Below are 19,554 nucleotides of genomic sequence, written 5' to 3'. Positions count from 1 at the left end.
GGGTTTAAGGGATGCTGGCAACTTCCCTAGCACCATTCCTCTGGCAGCCCAGCAGGTCCCCTGCCTGGCCCTGCCCTCTTTGGCCAAGCACTCACAGCAGGGCACAGGTTAAATCCAAGCAAGCTTAAGAAAGGAAAAGAAACGCTGCTTTTGAAAAAAGCTGAACTAAGTTCTGCCTTGTGGAACAACCAGATCCAGCAACCCAGACTGCGCTGCACCCGATGGAGCAGAGCCGGGGCTGGGTTCCTGCTGCTTCGTTTGATTAAGGACCTGTAGCTAATGTTAGGTGAATGAGTGTCTGAGGAACATCTCCCTGAGCACACAGTCTGTGCCCTGCAGCTGCTAATTAAGGGCTGCTGTTTGAATTCATCACCAGGAGCAGCCCAGAATTAGGGCAGGGACTGGGGCGGGGCCGGCAGCTCCTTCCAGGGCTGTGTCAGACACTGAGGCTCCTGTGTGCTGGGAGCCCTGCAAGTGCTCCCACTCGCACATTACACAGTGCCCCACTGTCCCCACCCTCAGAGGGACCCAGAACCCCGGGGGCTTGGGGATCCTCTTGGGGATCCCTCGTCAGCACGGCCCTGGCAGCCACCCCCAGCCCAGGACCGCCAGACAGCACCGAGCCGCGACGCGTGAGAGGCGCAACAGCATCGACAGCACGCGGACACGTTTGGGACAACTTTACTTCTGACACCGCAGCGCAGCCTTCCCTTACAGAACCAAAAAGGAGCATTTTCTTATAAAATGGTTCATTTACTCTTGCTATTTTATTTTACCATTTCAATTTAAAAAAGAAGTTACTCCTGAAAGCCATCCCTTGGAATAAATCCGTAAGCCAGTGCACTTTGTTCTTCCCTTGGAATGGCTCCTCTGGAAGTGGCGCGCGGGGGCCCTGCCTCCCAGCAGCTCCTGGTTTTCCGCGCAGTCCGTGAGCTCTGTGAGTGTGTAGCAGTCCCTTTCCCTGGTCGGGACACGCCGTGATCCTCACGGTGCCTGCACAGAGGCTGTCTGTCCCTGGGGACACCCGGCCCACGGTGACGCGTGTCCCATCCCTGAAGGCCTTGGGTGCTGCGGGTGCCAGCTGCCCCCTCGGGAGGGGTGGCAACAGGGTCACCCTTGTGGAGCCACTGCCGAAGTGACGGTGTTGAATTTTGTAATTGACTTCATTCGCTTCTTGCTGCAGGAGCAGTTTTCAGATTTACAGAAAATCCAGTCAATCGTTTTTTGATGAACAGTTGCTCAAGTAAAGACGGACCTGACCCGTCTGTAGTGTAGAAAGAGGCAGCCTCGCCATGCAAAGAGAAAGAGTTACTGGTTTTATTATTATTATCGTTGTTATTATAATGTAGGACGTCAGACAGCCTGTCTCTGACACAGTCAGGGGCTAACAGCAATATACAGTTGGATTTTTTTTTAGGTCATAAATTAGCAACTTATACATTATCTTTAAAAAAATTGAATAAATAAATAAATTAATTTAAAAAGAGAGAAAGAGAGAGAGAGAGAGAGAGAGAAAGAGAGAGACAGTCAGTCACGACATGCAAGAGCTCACAACAGAATGAGAAAAATGACCAAAGCAAAGCCCAGAACTGCAGCAGAGCCCAGGGTTGGTTTGGTTTGCGATCAATGCAGGTCGGAAGCATCGTTTATAAAGGTATTTCGTATACCAAAGAAGGCACCACAGTATCTACAAAGCCAAATCCTCAGGAGGGTTCTGGGGGCTGGGGGGGCAACCTGGCTGGAGCAGACACATCTGGAGGTGCAGCACATACCCCCCTCCCCTTAAGCTTGTCCATTGCAAAACTGAACTTTGCCATTTTACGTTTGGTTTTGCTGTCTCTGTTGGTAGAACACAAAATAATTGTAATAAAAAGACGAATGTGGAAAATGGCAAAGGGAGGCAACATTCCAATCTTCAACACAAAAGGTGGAATATTTCTGGGATCAGGTTTAAAGCAATTGGAGTGGGACCACTGCCACCAGAGCTGGCCAGAGCCCACGGTGTTTTACCCCATCAATCCCTCCCCCTCCACATCACGTCCTCAGCCATCGGCTGAGGGCCACTGCCACCCCTGCACTGCCTGGGGACGTGCCTGGGACACGGCACAGCCAGGCCTCACACCGCCTCCCCAGACACACAGAGTCTCAGCTCTCCCTGTGTAAATCTGGTGTCTGGGGGTGCCCCCAGTGCTCCTCTGCACAACCGCGATCTGCAGAGCGGGAACTGAACAAAGAACAGGAAGGAAAGGAACACAAAGAAGAAAGAAAGAAAAGGAACAGTTGAGACCTTGTGTTTACTGGTATCAGTACATGAGACTTCTAAAGAACACCTGGTCCTCCTAGTTAACCTTGTCCTGGAATATGTACAGGTTGTTCGTGGCTGCCACAGCGATGATGTTCTCGGAGGGGTGCCAAGCTGTGTGCAGGATCTTTTTGCTAAAGTCCAGACTGTCCACGCTGATCTCGTCTTTCCTGCGCTTTCCACCCACGCAGACCTTGCGGGGTTTGAGGATGGCACGGGGTTTGCTGTTCTCCCGCGACGCCTCCAGCGTCACATCGCGCTTGGTGTTGCGGTCGAACATGCGGAAGAAGTTGTTGTAGGAGCCGGTCATGATGACACTGCAAAGGGAAGGACGGGCAATTTTCACACCTTTTCAGAGGCAAACTACTGGTGACCAGAGGCAGACTGAGCATCCAGAGGCATAATGAGATGTGGGTAAACACTGGAATTTGTCTCAGGCCCAGTTGTGCCTTGTCAGCTCACTGTGATGGCTCAGGCAAAAACCGTGACAGCCCTGCCAGGGGCTCACACGCTTCCTGCCTTCCTGCCCCCCAGCTCGGTGTATGTCACACCCAGATACCCATTATTCCCAGATTCTGGACATCTGGAACTAAACCCATCACCACCCTCTCCAGCTGTGGGTGACAGAGAGGCGGAACTGATTCTGTCCAGGAGAGAGCAGGACCCTCAGACACCCCCACTTGTGCACAGGCTGCAGGGGTAAATGGTCCCTGCTGCCCCTCTCCAGACCCCACACCCAGCCAAAGGCCAGGGAAGGGGCTGCCCACGGGACCCCCTGGGCCAACCCAAAGCGAGCATCCCTGGGCTGACGGCAGCCACACCGCCACGTGCTCACCTGTCAGACCCATTCCAGACGCACTCAAACTTGTCAAAGATGCAGTCGTTCTCGTAGAGCGAGCAGAGCTTGCTCCGCAGGTAGTCATGGACCTGCCAGTGGGAGGGACAGGGTGAGGCCCCCACAGTGACCAGCAGAGCCCAGGGACTGGCAGACTCAGCCTGGCCAACGGGGGCCGGTGCACCCAGCCCAGCCCCAGGCTCGCCACAGCCGAGCTGGCAGCGTTGGGCACTGCCTGGCATCCTGTGCCCTCCCACCGCCACCGTTCTTCTCTAAGCACCTCCAGCCACACCCTGCACATGGCTTGGGCACCGCCAGGCAGTGCCAGGGGAATTCCCCTGCCAAAGGGTGATGGTGACAGGGCTACTGCTCTGCACAAGGCCTCCCACCCGCCTCTCCCAGCTGCCAGCACCTGAGCATTCTCTCCTCACCCGCCCGCAGCCTGGGGACATGGTGACAGGTCACCAGGCCACTTGAGCCCCCTTTTAACGTCTCTGCTTTCCACCATCTACAGGCACGAAGCTCCCACGCAACAGGTGCGTACCCACCGCTCCTGCCACTGGCTCAGAGAGTGGCTCAGGAAGGAACTGAGAGGGATCTGCACCTGTGAGCTCAGGGGCTGCATGCACCTGGCTGTGCCACACTCACCTGGTAGGTCTCAATGGGCCGGTTCTCCATGTTCAAGTCCCACACCTTGACAGTGAGGTAGTCCCGGGTCATGATGTACCTTCCACTGTGGCTGAATTTGACATCAGAGATTGAGGAGATGATCTCAGAAAAAAATGACCGGTTACTTGGGTCTTCAGGCTCTTCAAAAACTGCACAAGAGGAAAGAACAAGCCCCAGCATTAGCTGAGGTGGGAGCTCCTTGATCTCAGGCCAGGGCCCTGCCACCCCGTCCTGGCACCACAGGGAGCTTCTGGGAGAGAGCACTCGCATGATGCTGTACCCAGCACCGCATATACTTAGGTTTATCACCCCCTCGCCAAGTCGTGGAGCTCCAGTATTGTGAGAAGAACGTCTGAAGTGCCCCAATAAATGATCTCTACAATGCAGAAAAGGCACAGCAGGACCCAGAGCTGTGGCCTTTCACCACCAGCAGAAACCTGGAGGTTTTTCCCATTAAAAAAAAGTGATAGCAACAAGAAAAAAATAAAGCTCTCAGGCAGCCAGAAAGCAGCTGAACCCAGGATGTGTCTCTGCTGCTCACAGCAGCTCAGTCATGAGGCACCGGTCTCCCTGTGAGGGCTCTGCGACTGGGTGCCTCTGGGAATGGGCAGTGCCATGACTGGGCTCCCAGCACGCACACACACACAGGAGATGCCGGGGTGGGGATCCCGGCACACAGCTGGTGCTGCCCAGTCCCTCAGTGGGGCTGTGAACCAAAGCCAGCGGCCGGGCAGGGCAGGGGCTCAGGGCAGCTATTTTTGCTTTGGGCTGAAGGCTTTTGTGTGGCTTTGCTCCTGCTGCAGAAGCAGATCTGGGCTGCTGAGCTCACGGAAAGGATTTCTGAGCGCTAATTCTCTCTTACACAACAAACCTACTTTCTCCGGCACCGAGCGGGTGCTGCCCTGCCCACAGCAGCCCCCTCTGCGCGGGGAGCTGGCTGAACCCCGAGACGGCCCCGCAGGGGAGGGTGAGCGGCCTGGGCACCGCAGCCGGGCACCCCCCGAGAAGGGCAGGAGGCGCTGGGCGGCCCCAGGCCCAGGCGGGTGCCCGCGCTCCCTCAGCGCTCTCTGCCCCAGGGCCCTGGGGCACACTCACACTTGGCGTGGCGGTCGCAGAGCGCGGCGGTGCGCATGTCGCACAGGCGGATGGTGCCCTTGCTGCTGCTGTACACGAAGGTGTTGCAGTGGTGCGGGTGGAACTCGGCCGCCGTGATCACCTCCGTCAGCTCCTCCATGTTGGCCGGCTTGATGTCCACGATGTCTGGCAGGGCTAGTCAAGGAGCCCACGCAGCCCAGCCCAGCCCAGGCCAGCCCAGCCCAGCCTCCAGCTGATGTCTCCCGGCACCGGGGCTGCCCTCGAACCGTGTGCTCTGGGCAGGCATCACCCTCACGGCAAAACCGCAGCACGGGGTGGGACCGGCCCACACCAGCAGGGGAAGGCCAAGATCCGGCATGCCTTCTGCTGAGCTGGGAACCCCAGCTCGGCTACCACAGGGGCTGGAAGGCCCTCGGTGGGGCGTGAGACCTGACCTGCCCACCCACCCCGGGCCGCAGTAAATGTCTTTTAGTGCAATATGGTGGCACGGTGAGTAACCGTACAAAAACAGCGATGGCAGCAAAGCCCAGGGTGCAACAACCAAGAGAAAATCCCTGTCTAAGTCCCTCGGGCCATGTGAACTCCCTGAGGCTTGACACAGATTCAGTATTCCTCACCCTCATCCTTGCAAATAAGCAGGCGCCACAGCCCTACTCTCCTGCAGCCACTCAGAGCACCCACAGCCACATGCCTGCGACTGCTGAAATCCTCTCCATCTGCCTAAATCACGCCCCAGGGATTTCTCAGCAGGAAACACCATATAAACACCACCAATGATTCGTGCCCTGTTTATTATTTCCGATGTGGCTGTTACAGGCGTGACTGTCACAACCTCATTTGTGCAGCGGTGACTGGCAGCCTGTCACCCAGTGCAGGGAGTAACGCAGCCTTAGTGCTTCCATCTTCCCCAAGGCACCTGTCTCCTCCATCACCTGCAGACCCCCCCTGCCCGCCCCACCAGACCCTGCAGGCAAATCCAGAAACGTGTCACCCACAGTTCGGGTGACAGCAGCAGCGGCAGCACCAGCTGAGCCCTGTGCCCTGGAGGGAGCGGCTCCATGTGATCCATGTGAGTGCTGGATGCCTCGCCTGGACACAGCCCGGCACAGGCAGAGATGGGAGGGCAGCGCCTTGAGAATGACCCTTGGGCCTGGGGACCCTCAGTGCCCTGCAGGCAGGTGCACCGCAGGCAGCACTGTTTCGTACTCCTGAACTCCTGCCAGCCTTGCCAGAGGGTGAAGCTCCTGCAGCGAGGCACCACAGCTGGGTGTGGGGCTAAGAGAGCTGCTGCACTGCCCGCTCTGTCCCCATGCCCACAGGTGTGGGCACGGCCCGGCTGCTTCCCTTGGACCTGCACCTCACTGGGACCCAGGGCTGTCCCCAGAGCCACACACACCAAAGGATACTAAAACTTTGATTTGTGATTTCAAAATTCCACAGGTTTATCCTCAGGTCATCGGCTGACATGTAGGTCTCATAGTCGCTGTTGACAGAGATGGAGTTGATGTGGTAGGTGTGTGCGTTGGCAAACACCCTCCGGGGAGTGGCCTCCACCATCAGGTCCATGGGCCGAAGCACGGGGACCTGCAGGATGAGGAGCAGAGTGTCAGCACCCAGGGACAGGGTCCATCCGTCTGCCCCGAGCCATGGCAGCACCTGGCATGGGGGGATGTCCTCACAGGGTCCCACAGAGCTCTGGCTGCCCGTGCTTCTACCCACCCAGTCCTAACAGGCTCTCTCCAGGGAAACCTGATGCCTTCCCGAGTGAGTGAGAAAGACGAACAGACCGAAAAGTCGTCTAATTTTGAGAGAGGCTCCAGGATGGTTAGAGCACAGTGACACAGTGAAGGCCCGCTAAACCAGGCTCTGATCTTGCTGCAGCAGCTGTTCCAGCTTTGAAGCAAAAAAAAAATTACCAAAGAACCTCTTCTGCCTCATTTTGTCGCTGTTAGCCAGGATCTGAATTTTCTGGAGCATTTCTGACAGAACTACATTTCTTGAGAAAGCCAGGTCTGCACGTTTTTTCTTTAAACTTTTTTGCACTTGTCTCACGGTGAAGTGATGGAGGTAAGAGATGGGAAGGGGCGGAGCAGGGACACACAGGCAGGGACAGAGGGAAGGACCAGGAACAGAGCTGTGGGTGTTTGCCTTTAGATGAATCAGCACAACCCATTGGGGAGTGGGGAGATGCAGAGGGGACAATGTGTATGAGGAGTGGGGTCAGTAATAACTTTGGACACAGTGCTCTGAAGGCGACTCAATACACCAGGAATGCGTCAGCCCATGCTCCTGCTCACCAGTGAGCTCTTTCCTCCAGTTACTTCATTAATTGTGTTATCTGTGTAAGCTCCCTGTGCTTGTATTCTCTGTGTGCTGCCTGAAGAGGTTTCCCTTGGCTGCAGAGGTGGGGATGGGAGTGACGGCCACGAGCGACACGAGAGCACTGGTGCTGCCAGCTCAGAGCCTGAGCCTAATGTGATGAGCCTGCGTGCTAACTGCAGCTGACACGGCCAGTGATGCATCGTTTGCACTGACAGATCCCGCTCAGCCAGCTGGGGCTGGCGACAGCAGCTCACGCCTCGCCCCGGGACCGCAGGGACCGCGCCAGTGCAGCCAGAGGAGCACGGGGCTGTGCCAAGAGAAAGGCTCCAGTGACTGCACTGGGCCTGCCTGGGCACTAAAACCAGCACAGCAAGGGCTTGGGCAGCAGATTCTGCTCAGCCAGGAGGCTCTGTGGCCCAGCACAGCTCAGTCAGACCCTGGGCTAGTTCCTGTCCCCAGTCTGGGCAATCCGGGGCTGGCAGCAGCACCGGCACCTGCAGCTCCCGGTGCCTCAGCACAATTCCCTACTCATTCCTACGTGGCAATCACTCACAACCACTTAAAACTCTTAAGCCAAGAACATTCTCCACACATTACTTCAGAGCCAAGTCCTGGGGAGACCCTAAGTGCCAGAGCAGAGGCCACGAAAGTTCCAATAAATAATCCATTAGGCATCTACCCCATCCCCAGCTCGCCAGGGTGACCAGCTGCAGCTATAGCTCTGTGGTTACCTGACAGCTGTGCTGGAACTGGCCGCAGGCAGCTGACCCTGCAACCTGCCGCTGCACTCACCCTGACCGGCCAGGCTCTGAACTGCCAGATGGGGAGAGCTTTTCTTGCTCCTGCGTCTACAGCAGGACACACTTCCCCCTCTGGTGACAGCTGAGCAGTGGCAGTGGCAGTGGCAGTGCCAGGCCAGCACAGCAGCAGTGTGGGGTCAGCAGAACCCTGCCCCACAGCAGCACGGGCAGAGCTCAGCGTGCTCCACGGGATTTGCTCCAGTGGGATTAGTCAAGCTGAAGCTTGGATTGACCCCAGCCTTGAGTCCCCGAGAAGGAAACTGTAATCTGGTTCCTGGCAAATGGGGGAGCAGAGCAAGTGCTCAGGGATAAATCCAGGGAGTTTTCCACCGGCCCCAGCAGCTGAGCTCCTCCAGGCCCACTCCCCAACATTCCTTTCCTACCTACATAAGTTACATTCTGTGACTGCCCAATGACACCCCAGGCTTAGCATTTTGCAGACGAAATGAGCATCAAACACTACAATGACAACTTCACACTGCTCAGAATTCTGTCACATTCGACATGCCCTGGGACACGCAGAAGGGACCTTCCTGCAGGAGAACAGAGCTGCTGCCTCGCTGCTTATCCACGCAGCCGATGGGGCTGCTGCTCCCATCTCTTGTCCCTGCCTCGTCACTGAAACGCTCTGCAGAAGGTGTACAGGGAAAAGAGGCACATCTCTTTAATGAGGCAGAAAGGCAGCAGCAGCACAGCAGACCTCCTCCAAGGCACCTCCCATCACAGCCACGCTGGGATTGCTGTCAGGGGAACCAGATGAGGGGGCACAGCACAGCCTCCCTGGGCAACTGTGCACAGGGTCCAAGAAATCTGAGTGCTTCGGCAAAATGGGAGACACAAACCAGGATTTATGATGGAATTTGCTGGCACTGAGGGAGTGAAGTGGCAGCTCTTAAGAGAGGGCTCTGTGACAGCTGCAGACGTGAAGAGCCGGGCACACCATGGCCCTGCACGCCCCCAGCAGCAGCACAGCCTGCAGCCAGCGCCCACAGCCCCCAGCGCCCGCCGGCCCCCGGGGCACCTGAGGTGTCACCGCAGACTGCCCTGCTGTGAGGGACCAAAGCCAGAACAGCCTCTCCTTGAAAAGGTTTAAGCCCTGGATATCACTCGTGTTAATTATCTCCTCCTACGTCCCAGGCACGGGTAGAGCAGGGACGCTCGGAGCACACCGAGGCAGGCACACAAGGTCAGAGGGCTTGCAGCTATTAGACTGGGGGCGATTCAAATCAGCAGAGCTCTTCTAATGACAGTAAACACCTCACTACACAGCCTGAGCAGAGTTAAATATTCCTTTTGTAGAAATTCCTCAGAGGATGATGCTCATCAAGTGCATTTAAACCATTAAGCCAAATGGGTGAGAAATTATGACAGCAAGGTGGATTTAAAATCCTTTTTCACTTGTCTGTGGGTGAAAATTAAACCATGGATGGATGTGGCTTTAATTTAAAGCACACTCATCACAGGACAATTACACGTCAGATTTACACAAAGCTGCAGCAACACGGTTACAGCTATGTAAATATCTAAGTAAAATCATCAAAACATTGGATTAAATGGGGCTGGTGGAAGACGCCTCAATCTTTTGTCCTCAGGGACCACAGGCACTTCACAGCAGATAGAAATAAGCACCACAGCGAGCTCTTAAAATGTGTTTGACCTCCCGGTGCCCTGTGCCTCTGCCAGGAGCAGGAATGGCAGCGCCTGACCCCCGTGCAGTGGCAGACACCAGACAGCAGCTCCTCCAGGCTCACAGCGCTGAACTGCTGCCTGAAGTGCATGGGCTGAGAGTAAAACAAAGGCTGAAACTTTCAGGGCAGTGAGTGGACTCCAACCCTGATATCTCTGATGTTTCAGTATGATTTTCTACAGGGGAGAAAGAAATCCCAAGCCCTTCCCAGTGCGTTTGACCAGAGAAGGAAGCACCACCTGGGATAACACCTTTAACACTCCTGCCTTTCCAAATCCTGCCTCCCAACCTGCCGAGGGCTGACAGCCCCGGCTCTGACAGCCAGACGCCGAGCAAACCTCTCCAACAGGCTGTCAGGTGTCAGCCTGTCAGGCTGGAAATGCTGCCTGAAACGTAACAGCAGATACACATCTACACGAAATAAGTGCTCTCTTGCTCTGTAAAGAAAAATGCTGCCAGTCACCAGGAGCAGCCCTGTGCAGAGACAAGAATTAAATGCCTGCCCAGGGTTTTCAATGGCTTCATGCACAGCGGAACTGGGACCCACAAAGTGCGGCAAGCACAATCATAGTAACAATTTTATATGTATAAATACAAAACCCACCAGTACTCAAAACGCAAATTCTGACCGGGTGTTAATAAATTACGAGATGGTCCGGTATGATCAATGTCATGACCAGGAGGAAAACTCATTTGGAGGAAGTACTTCTGCTCCTACAGCAGCATTTGGGAACGCTGCAAGCTGGGAGAGCTTCTGCCCTGCCTCCTCACTGGGATGGGCCCAGCCCGTGGGGCAGCACAGCACACTGTGGCACCGGGGTACCAGACACGGGACACAACGCTGGCAGCACGTCTGCCCAGCATCAGCACAGCCCGGGCATCCACGGAGCTCCCTCACGCACTGCCGTGCCCATGCACCGGCCACAGCACCTGCCGCCGGTACCAGGACGCCCTTGAGCACCAACCGACCGCGGCAGGAGGGCACTGCAGGTCCCGGGGCACACAGGTGACACCAGCAGCAGCAAATTTCATCCCAGACCCTGCAGGGAACGGCTCCTCAGCAGCCACGCTCCCCCCACACTCACCCGCAGCACGGTGATCATGGAGGGGTCTCGGAGACGGCCGTCCTCATCCTTGAGGTTGTATCCCTCCGGCCTCTTGTCCCGCTCGCTGACCTTCCACAGCTTCACAGTCTTGTCTGGGGGGAGAGAGGAGAGCACCGTGGTGGCCGCTCCCTGGCTGCCCACTGACGGACACACCAAGGCCACAGCGGCTGGAAAACCCTCCTGTGTCCCCGGTGCCACGTGCTGGAAGTGGGGACAGATGTTCCCGTGCCCGCAGCACGCTGCTGGTGCACAGCCTCGCAGAGGAGCAGAGTGCAGGGCGCACCGGCCCTGGGCATGCCCCTGAGGCACAACAGGCGTCTGTAGCTCACCCCGGGTCAGGCTGACGCTCCCCTCCCAGAAGGGTGCAGAGCCCAGCGCACACCAGGACTGAAGGCAGCTCCGTCTCCTCCCAGCATCACACCCCCTGAGCCCCCGCAGAAAGAACACGTGGGGTTATTGTGAATAATGGTGGTTTTTTCACTCCCTCCTGGCAGGGACTCCATCCATACTTTATCATCTCTTCCACCAGGTTTCATACAAAACCCCATCATCCATCTTCATTTTCTCTCCTACACAGCAACTCCAAAGCAGCGCCAATTAATTTTGTTTTTATTAACGTGCTCTGTTTTGGGGGGTTCACTATAAAATGTCAGTGTAACAGTAAGAACAAAAAGAAACAGCATAACATAGAAGTATTTGCAAACTAATTGTTTTGATAACCTGCCTGCATATGGAACACCACCTAATGGAAAGGTAATATCCCTGTTAATCAAAAAACTATTTAAAAACTCAATTAACAGAACATTATGCTGTATAATTAATCTTCATTGCATTTCAAGGATTTTCCCCCAAATGAGTTTAATAAGTCTTTGAATTTTATTACAATGATCAATAGAGTCAATTCTATAACACAAAGTAAGTTGGTTACGGAAGATAATGAGACCCCTCCTTTTCCCCTGAAGTAATTAAGTCACATCCATCTTAAGGTCCCATTCATCCCAAGTAATATTCTTAGATCCTCATGATATCTATCAGAACATAACATGGAACTGCTGAGCCAAACACAACTGCAAATTGAAATAAAACACCTGCGGTTTGTTTTTTTTTAAAAAAATAAAATTCCCAGGATCCATAGAATAAAAAATATAAGTTGTCAGCAGGTCAGAAGCCTCCCTCTCTCCCTCAGAGGGAGGAGCTGCCATGAAATTCACCTGGTGCACAGGGATTGAGCTCTGCCAGACCCATTCCCCCAAGACACCTGTGTTACCCTGCAGAGAGGGTTTTTAACAAGTATTTCCCCAAAGAAACACCACAGGGAAGACTGTGCCTGGCGGTGGGAGGCAGAGCCCTGAAGCAGCGGGCCAGCACGGCCACGTACCGTTGGTGGAGAGCAGGAAATACGCCGCGTTCTGCTGTGGCAGCCATCGTATCTTATTGATCTTCTCCTCAATCTCCAGGCTCTTCAGGTAATCGAACTCTGGCTCATGGCTCTGGAAGGTGCTGTAGACATTGTACTCTCCCCTGCGGTGGGGCTGGTTCTTGCTCTGCAAGGGACAGGAGGGGCTGGAGGTGTTGGCAGCTGGCTCAGGGCGCTCTGGGGCTGGTGACAGCCAGCGTGGGGCTGAGCGCCCGGGCACAGCCCTGCTGACACCAGAGCTCCTGGTGTGCTCTGTGGGGATGGAGCGGGATGGGAGAAGAAATGGACAGGGAATGGAGTGGAAACAGAGAGGGAATGGAGAGGGAAGGCAGCAGGAACATATCCCACCCCATCGTCTGTCCCTGGTGAATGGCTGGGACCGAGCGCCAGCTCCTGCCAGGTGCTGAACCCAGCCACAGAAGAGCTGCTGGCAGCAGCTACAGGTACAGGATGGGCAGCCTTGGTTTGGGTCGTGAAGCCTTGAGCTGATGTCCCCTTGAGCTGAGTGGATGCATTCAGAGTGATGCTGGAGGCTTAAAGTTCAAGAAAAGCAGTAGAATAATGAAATGAGAAGAAAAGGAGAAATGAAATAGTGCTGGAAAGGCTGATAAGTATCTACACATGTGATGGTTAACCACTAAGTTCTCCTCAGCGTATGTAAAAATAATGTCAAAGATTTTACTTTGAGAAAAATGTAAAACCATCACTGGACCATGACATGTCTCATGGCCAGGTCTGATGCATTCCTTCCAGCGCAGCTGAGGACAGGTCCTGCCAGCTCAGGCCCCAGCAGCTAACTGGGACAGCTTTGGAAATGGTGGGCACTGTCCCAGGCAGCAGGAGCTGGCACAGCTCCCCCAGCCAGGCTGGCCAGGTGCCCACCAGCGCAAGGCCGTGCCGAGGGCTGAGCACACACTTCTCCAGCAGGCACAACCTCCAGCTGCCAACAGAGCATTTGCTGACACTTCCTGGGCAAAGTTTTGGAAGGGAAACTTAATTGTTGTATCCATCTACATTCTCCAGAATTTTGGTGGCATGAGGCGTTCTTGAGGTGGCGTCATCTCCAAGGTGGGCACTCGTCACACACTCAGATGTGCTGCCTGATCCCAGCTGGAGCAGAAGAACGCAGGCAATGTGACATTTGGAGGGTGTTTGGCAGGAGGAAATCTGGCCCTGCTGGTGTTAATAGCTGCTTTTCAGCTCATAGTATGCCAGGAGAGCCCTGAGTTTAGGAGTGACACAGGCGGATTAGGGAACAGCAGGACGCTTCACTTAAAAGGATAAAATGGGCGTTTTGCATTCAGTGGCACTTACCTCCTGCTCACGCTGAAATATTACAACACGGCCCCCCTTGTCCCCTGTTGCCAGTAACTCTCCAGTGTGGTTGAACTCAACTGTGGAGATGATGTCAGCTGGTAAAGAGAAGACAAAGACAATTCAAGTAACTGCAGGCTGACTTCCACAGGCATCCAGAAAGCACCATGCCCCACACAGCTACATGCCCCACCAGCGCCCTGTGGCACCTCCAGAAATCCCTGATTTTCCATCGCCTCTAACACTAAACGGGCTCGGCATTTCGGAGCTGTGCTGCAGACCTGCCCGGTGCTCCTGCCCCCTGCCCTGGCCTGTGCCCCAGCACCGGTTCCAGTGGGATTTCCAGTTACTGTGCCTGGGCTAAATGCAGCCTGAGGACCACTGTCAGCAGCACAGGGCTGGGCAGCACAGCAGGGCACAGCAGGGCACAACATACTCCCCTCATGCCTTGGGGAGTTGCCTGAACCACTTGGGGTGATCAATAAATTCCTGGGACCCGGGAAGGGTTCCCCAGCATCTCATCTCAGCACCTGGCTGACAGGCAGATCTTGCTCCCACCTTGTGCCACCCTCTGCCTGGGGTGGTGGTTTGCCTTCACCCTCAGGGGAGAGGGTGCAGACAAATTAAAACAGCTTTGTCCTCTCTCCCTGAGGTCCCCAGGTAGAACAGCTCAGGTGACCGCATCTACATTTGCTGCTTTCCTCTGCCCTCTGCTGAACCTGCCATCGCCTACCAAGGTAATTTAAAGTGATGCCTTCCAGCCCTCCATCAGCCGAAAAGCCACTGCACTCACACCATTCCGCTTCCCCACAAGCCAGGCACCATCTCCAGGGTTCTGGGCTCAGTGGCAGCAGGAACCAGGGGATGCAGAGACCTGTAACTACAAACGCTTTCATCTGCAGTGTTTACCCTTGAGGCAACGCAGGCGTGAGCTGCTAATGATTGGATTTATTTGGCCTATTTTTAGAAGAATGTCAGAGGTTAATTCCACGGCAATTAACGCCCAACTGGTGCTCATCCACTGCCTGGGGAGACGCACTCCACCAGCACAAAGCTGGGGAACTGGAAGAATGATGCAGCCTTGGAGCCTCAGCACTGGTGCAGGATGGATTCTGCCATGAACAGCACCTGGCCATAACAGCTGCCAGCTCACTCCTGCCGTCTGCATTCCCAGCCCTTCTCACTTCTGCAGCACCAGCACTGGCTGGGTTGCAGCCCCAGGCTCTGGGCAGGTCACAGCACTGACCACAGCTGCAAACGCTGGCTGTGCCCACTGTGCCCACTGTGCCCACTGTGCTCACTGTGCCCACTGTGCTGCAGCCAGGGGCACTCACACCACACACACCACACACCCCACACACACACACCAGTGCTCACCAAAATACACCAGTGCTCACCACACACACCACTACTCACAGGCTAGGCTGGCTGGCAGTGACCTAGAGAGCTCCAAGGCAAAACACTTCATTCCTTGACATGGAACCCGTGTGCCTCGTGGCCGCAGTGGCCGGTACACTGTGCCATGAAGGGTTTAACCATCTGCTGCCAACACTCGGGAAGGCTGAGGAGTGCTGCAGAGGGGCTGAGCTCCACTCTGGCTCACACCAGTGGCGTGGACTGCAGCCGGGTGTGGGCAGCACCTGGCAGAGATCTCAGTCTTTTGGAGTGAAGGCTATGGAATGGATTCAGAACTTCTTCAGATCACCTGCTCTCCTCTCTTGTTTGGATCTGAACTATTGGTTAACTATCATTCCCATTTAGCAAAGTTGCACAAGCACGACATTCGGCGAATTCCTCCCAAAGGGCAGGACGGGCATTTTTAACACTTGTCAGAGGCTGGGGAGGAACCCTGGGATGGGGCAAATTCTGTCTGTGCTGCTGGAACCTGTTCATCTCACTACAGCCTGTGACAGTCCCGCAGAACCAGAACGCAATCCGCAATTTCATGGAATGGCCACTGGGTCTCACACACGTGAGAACAAACACATCCCTGGGAAGATAACCCAAAGCAGCCTCCCGCTCCCACAGGTAACTGCAACCACGGCTGCCCACAGGAGCCAAACTCAGACACCTCCAAGCAGTGAAATCCTGTGTTTGGCACCAAGTCTGGCTCAGCAGCTCCAGCCCAACCCTGGCTCACACAGAGGTGCTCATTCCTGCAGCAGGTGTCCCCCACCCTGGAGAGCATTGCTGCAATGTCACAGGCTGAGCCCGGTGTCACCGAGGCGCCACGTGGATGGCGCTGGGAACAGGCTGGGAACTGCTCCAGCAGCAGCCAGGGGACTCAGCGGCTATGGCTGGGAAGTGCTAACGTGCACCTCATAATGAAACATGCTGCCTCCTTCTAAAATTACTCAGTTGAAAATGTACCTGTTTTGCTCTATTTAATCCTGTCCATTACCAGCTGCCAGTTTTAGGTCATTCCCTCTTCAATGAATTAAAAATAACTTTGTGCGCTGCAGTGAGGCATTTTTCAGACATGATCTAATCCACCAGCCTGTGAGCAGGGCTGTGGTCTCATACACCAGGCCCAGGCACCACAGACACCCTTGGGCCACCCCAGCCCAGCCGCCCCTTTACACTGCACCTGCAGAGAAAGGGGTTTCAGGTCCACAGATCCTCCCAGACCTGCTGGTTACTCATGCCCATCATCAGGACTTAGACAAGGATACCAACAGAGCCTGGCTAACAACACCTTTCATACGTTAAAAAAAATACCCTAAATATTAAAAAAAAAAAAACCTCTAAACCTCTTCTGAGTAGAAGTTTCCAACCCAAGCCCAAATCCACCCCAGCTGACAGAAGCATCATTCCCCCAGCACCCACGGCCTGGGCACTGGCTCTTTACCCCGGTATGCCTGGGCAGTAACAGCAGCCTGGCACAGCAGAACACCCAGAGGGCAAATGGGGGAGTCCCCCGGAGGGAACAGCGCAGCTGCACAGTGGCACCAGCTCCTTTCCAAAGGTGTCTCTGAACAAACCAGAGCTCAGCCACGGCTGCTGCACTCCCCACCTGCCGCCCTCGAGAGACACGGCAGGCTGGTTACTAATGAAAACACACGTGTATTCCTGTTGAGGTGATCAATAATTTATGCCCATTTCCCCAAAGGTTCCTTCAGCAGTTTTGTGACAACAGAAAGGAAAAAAACCTTGCCTCTTTTTTGCTTTTTTCATTTCCTTCATCACCTCCTACACACTCAGTGCCCCAATGAGGGAATTTAAAGCAAACAGTTTCCATGGAGACCCAGCCCGCCGTCCTCCCTCCCCTCCCATCCTCCCTTCCCTCGGCATCTCTGTGCCTTCACGCTCTCATGCTAAAAATATCCAAGATGGGATTTGATTTCCGCCGTAGCGATACAGTTTTATCAGAAAAATGGGAAATTTACAACACACCCCCCTCCCCCTCTCGCAGCGTGGAGGAAGGCATGCTCTCTGCCAGGAACAGGGAATGCATCTGTTATTAAAAAGAAGGAAGATAAACTAGGGAAGCTGCAGTCAGTGCTGAGACCTGGAACCCTGGAGCAGCCTGATCTGCAGCAGGGAGCTGCCCACACAGCCACCCCTCTCCTGCCCATCAGGGCCGTCCCTGGGAGTCGCAACCCTGCTCCTGGAGCCCCCCAGGCAGAGCGTCCCTGCTCCTGGAGCATCCCAGACACAGCGTCCCTGCTCCTGGAGCCCCCCAGGAACATCATCCCTGCTCCTGTAGCCCCCCAGGAACATCATCCCTGCTCCTGGAGCCCCCTAGGAACATCATCTCTGCTCCTGGAGCCCCCCAGGAACATCATCCCTGCTCCTGTAGCCCCCCAGGAACATCATCCCTGCTCCTGGAGCCTCCTAGGAACATCATCCCTGCTCCTGGAGCCCACCAGGAACATCATCCCTGCTCCTGGAGCCCCCCAGGAACATCATCCCTGCTCCTGGAGCACTCCAGGCACAGCGTCCCTGCTCCTGGAGCATCCCAAGCATCTTATCCTTGCTCCCAGAGCATTCCAGGCACTTCATCCCTGCTCCTGGCACCTCCCATCTGCTCCAGCTTCAGCAGCAGCTCCATGCAAAAGGGCCCTGGATCCGCCTGTCCTGGTGGGGAGGCCACAGGACACCACAGGTGTCCCAGCGCCTGTGCCATGAGCACGTGGCCCCGATGGCACCCCTGGCCCAGCCCGTGAGGCCCAGGACACAGCAGGACAGCCACCCCATGGCGGCAGGGACATCCCTGGCCTGGATGTCAAACGCACTGGGCAGAGGGTGCCCCCAGCCCTCGCAGGGGATCTGCCTACTGCCTGCTTTCCCGTTGAACGTGCTTCCTTCGGGGGAAGAGGTGAGAGACAGGTCTGTGACCACACACAATCATGGAATCATTTAGGTTGGAAAACCCCTAATATCAAATCAAACCATTCCCCATCACTGTCAAGGTCACCACTAACCCATGTCCCCAGGTGCCACATCTACACATCTGTTACATCCCTCTAAGGATGGAGACCCCATCACTGCAGCCTGTGCCAGGGCTGGTCAGTCCTTTCAGGGAAGGAATTTTTCCCAATATCTAACCTAATCTTCCCCTGGCCCAGGCTGAGGCCGTTCCCTCTCCTCCTGTCCCTGTTCCTGGGAGCAGAGCCCGACCCCCCCGGCTGTCCCCTCCTGTCAGGGACTTGTGCAGAGCCACAAGGTTCCTCCTGAGCCTCCTTTTCTCCAGGCTCAGCCCTTTCCCAGCTGCTCCTCACCAGACTCATGCTCCAGACCCTTCCACAGCTCCACTGCTCTCCCACACCCATGCCCAGGAGCTGTCCTGGTGGCACCATCGAGCCAACTCCTTCCCCAGACAGAACTCTGTGTTTCCTGGGCAGCCCCTGCCCTTGCCTGCCCTCGCCTGGCTGCTGTGCCTGGCTCAGCTCTGCCCACCGGGGCACAGGAGGGCTGTGAGGGGTCCTGGCTCCGGACACCAGGCTCTCTCCACCACGGGTACAAATCACTCAGTGGACAGCACCACACACAAAGCCTCCAACTGCAGATCATAATAAATTGGGAAGCACCATAAATAACAGCAAACCAGGCTGCCAAGGGAAGGATTTAGATCGTTCAAATCCCAGGCTATGAGTTGCTAAATCGAGTTTAATACTGATAAGTGTGGGATAATAACTCACCACAATCCCCCCATCAGAACCTCGAGTGATTGCCAAAGGTGGCACGACGCCATGCCCTGACTGCTGCTCGCCCATGAGGGAGGAAGCGAGGGAGGCACCAATGGGTGCTGGTAACCGAGAACAAAACCTGCATCTGAAACCGCTCAGGCGGATGAAGAAAGCACAAAGAGGTAATTAAAAATTAAGAGGCTTATGGAGGGAAAGTCTGGTAATGGGAGAGCCAGAGCACAAGTCCACCCACAGATCCCTTGTGGAGGTGTCAGTGCATCCTGCCTTCTCTGCATCCCACCACCCCATGGCAGGAGATGGACCCTGAGCTCAGAAAGGGGTTTTGAGAAGGACACAAACCTTAGAATTACAACTGAATAATGCAGCACAACCCTCAGCCTCTCAAGGAGGACTCCCAGGTCTGACTCTCAGTGACAGGCTTTGCTCAGGAAATGGTGACACTACATTTCAGTTTAAAAGACACCTCTTTTGTTTCCCTTTCTGTCTACCTCTCTTAAAACAAACCAAAAAAAAAAAAAAAGAGCTAGCGGAGCGTTTACTCTGAAAGGCGAGCACTGTCAGTGATGAGGAGTTCACGTCCATGGCAGGGCTTTATGTGCAGTTTGATGGGAGCTGGGGACCTACCAATGCTCAGGCCTGGACGCTGCAAGGCACCCGAAGGAACCCGGCCCCTCTGTGCCCTCTGTCAGGTCAGCTTTAACCCAGCAGAGCCGGCAGCTGCAGCAGCGCTGGACCCCCAGCCCTGACCCCAACAGGCAGAGCAAGAGGCTCATTCAAAGTCGGGAATGCAACTCTCTCCCCAGCTATGAAAAAGTGCCAGAGAGGAACTAAAACGGGGTGTGGGGGGAATTTCAGGG

General features: G+C 55.3%; 1 protein-coding gene across 5 annotated transcripts in view; it reads right to left on the bottom strand.

Annotated features, from left to right (window-relative positions):
- Positions 1–665: 665 nt before the first annotated feature.
- The window catches only part of PPP2R2B (protein phosphatase 2 regulatory subunit Bbeta), a 61,605-nt gene continuing 42,716 nt past the window's right edge, over positions 666–19,554 (bottom strand). For 3 of the 5 annotated variants that reach the window (XM_040078476.2, XM_040078478.1, XM_040078479.2), the window contains 8 exons: positions 13,548–13,645; positions 12,195–12,360; positions 10,796–10,908; positions 6,308–6,485; positions 4,902–5,066; positions 3,786–3,955; positions 3,138–3,229; positions 666–2,619 (listed from right to left, as the gene is read on the bottom strand). In XM_040078476.2, coding sequence (XP_039934410.1) covers positions 2,340–2,619; positions 3,138–3,229; positions 3,786–3,955; positions 4,902–5,066; positions 6,308–6,485; positions 10,796–10,908; positions 12,195–12,360; positions 13,548–13,645 — 1,262 coding nt within the window. In that variant the 3' untranslated portion in view covers positions 666–2,339. The remainder of the gene's footprint in view (positions 2,620–3,137; positions 3,230–3,785; positions 3,956–4,901; positions 5,067–6,307; positions 6,486–10,795; positions 10,909–12,194; positions 12,361–13,547; positions 13,646–19,554) is intronic. The other 2 variants (XR_005703154.2, XR_005703155.1) reach the window with 1 other exon arrangement.

This window comes from Hirundo rustica, chromosome 14, assembly GCF_015227805.2.
Source record: "Hirundo rustica isolate bHirRus1 chromosome 14, bHirRus1.pri.v3, whole genome shotgun sequence".
Lineage (NCBI taxonomy): Eukaryota > Metazoa > Chordata > Aves > Passeriformes > Hirundinidae > Hirundo > Hirundo rustica.
This window is presented reverse-complemented; position numbering and strand designations above follow the sequence as displayed.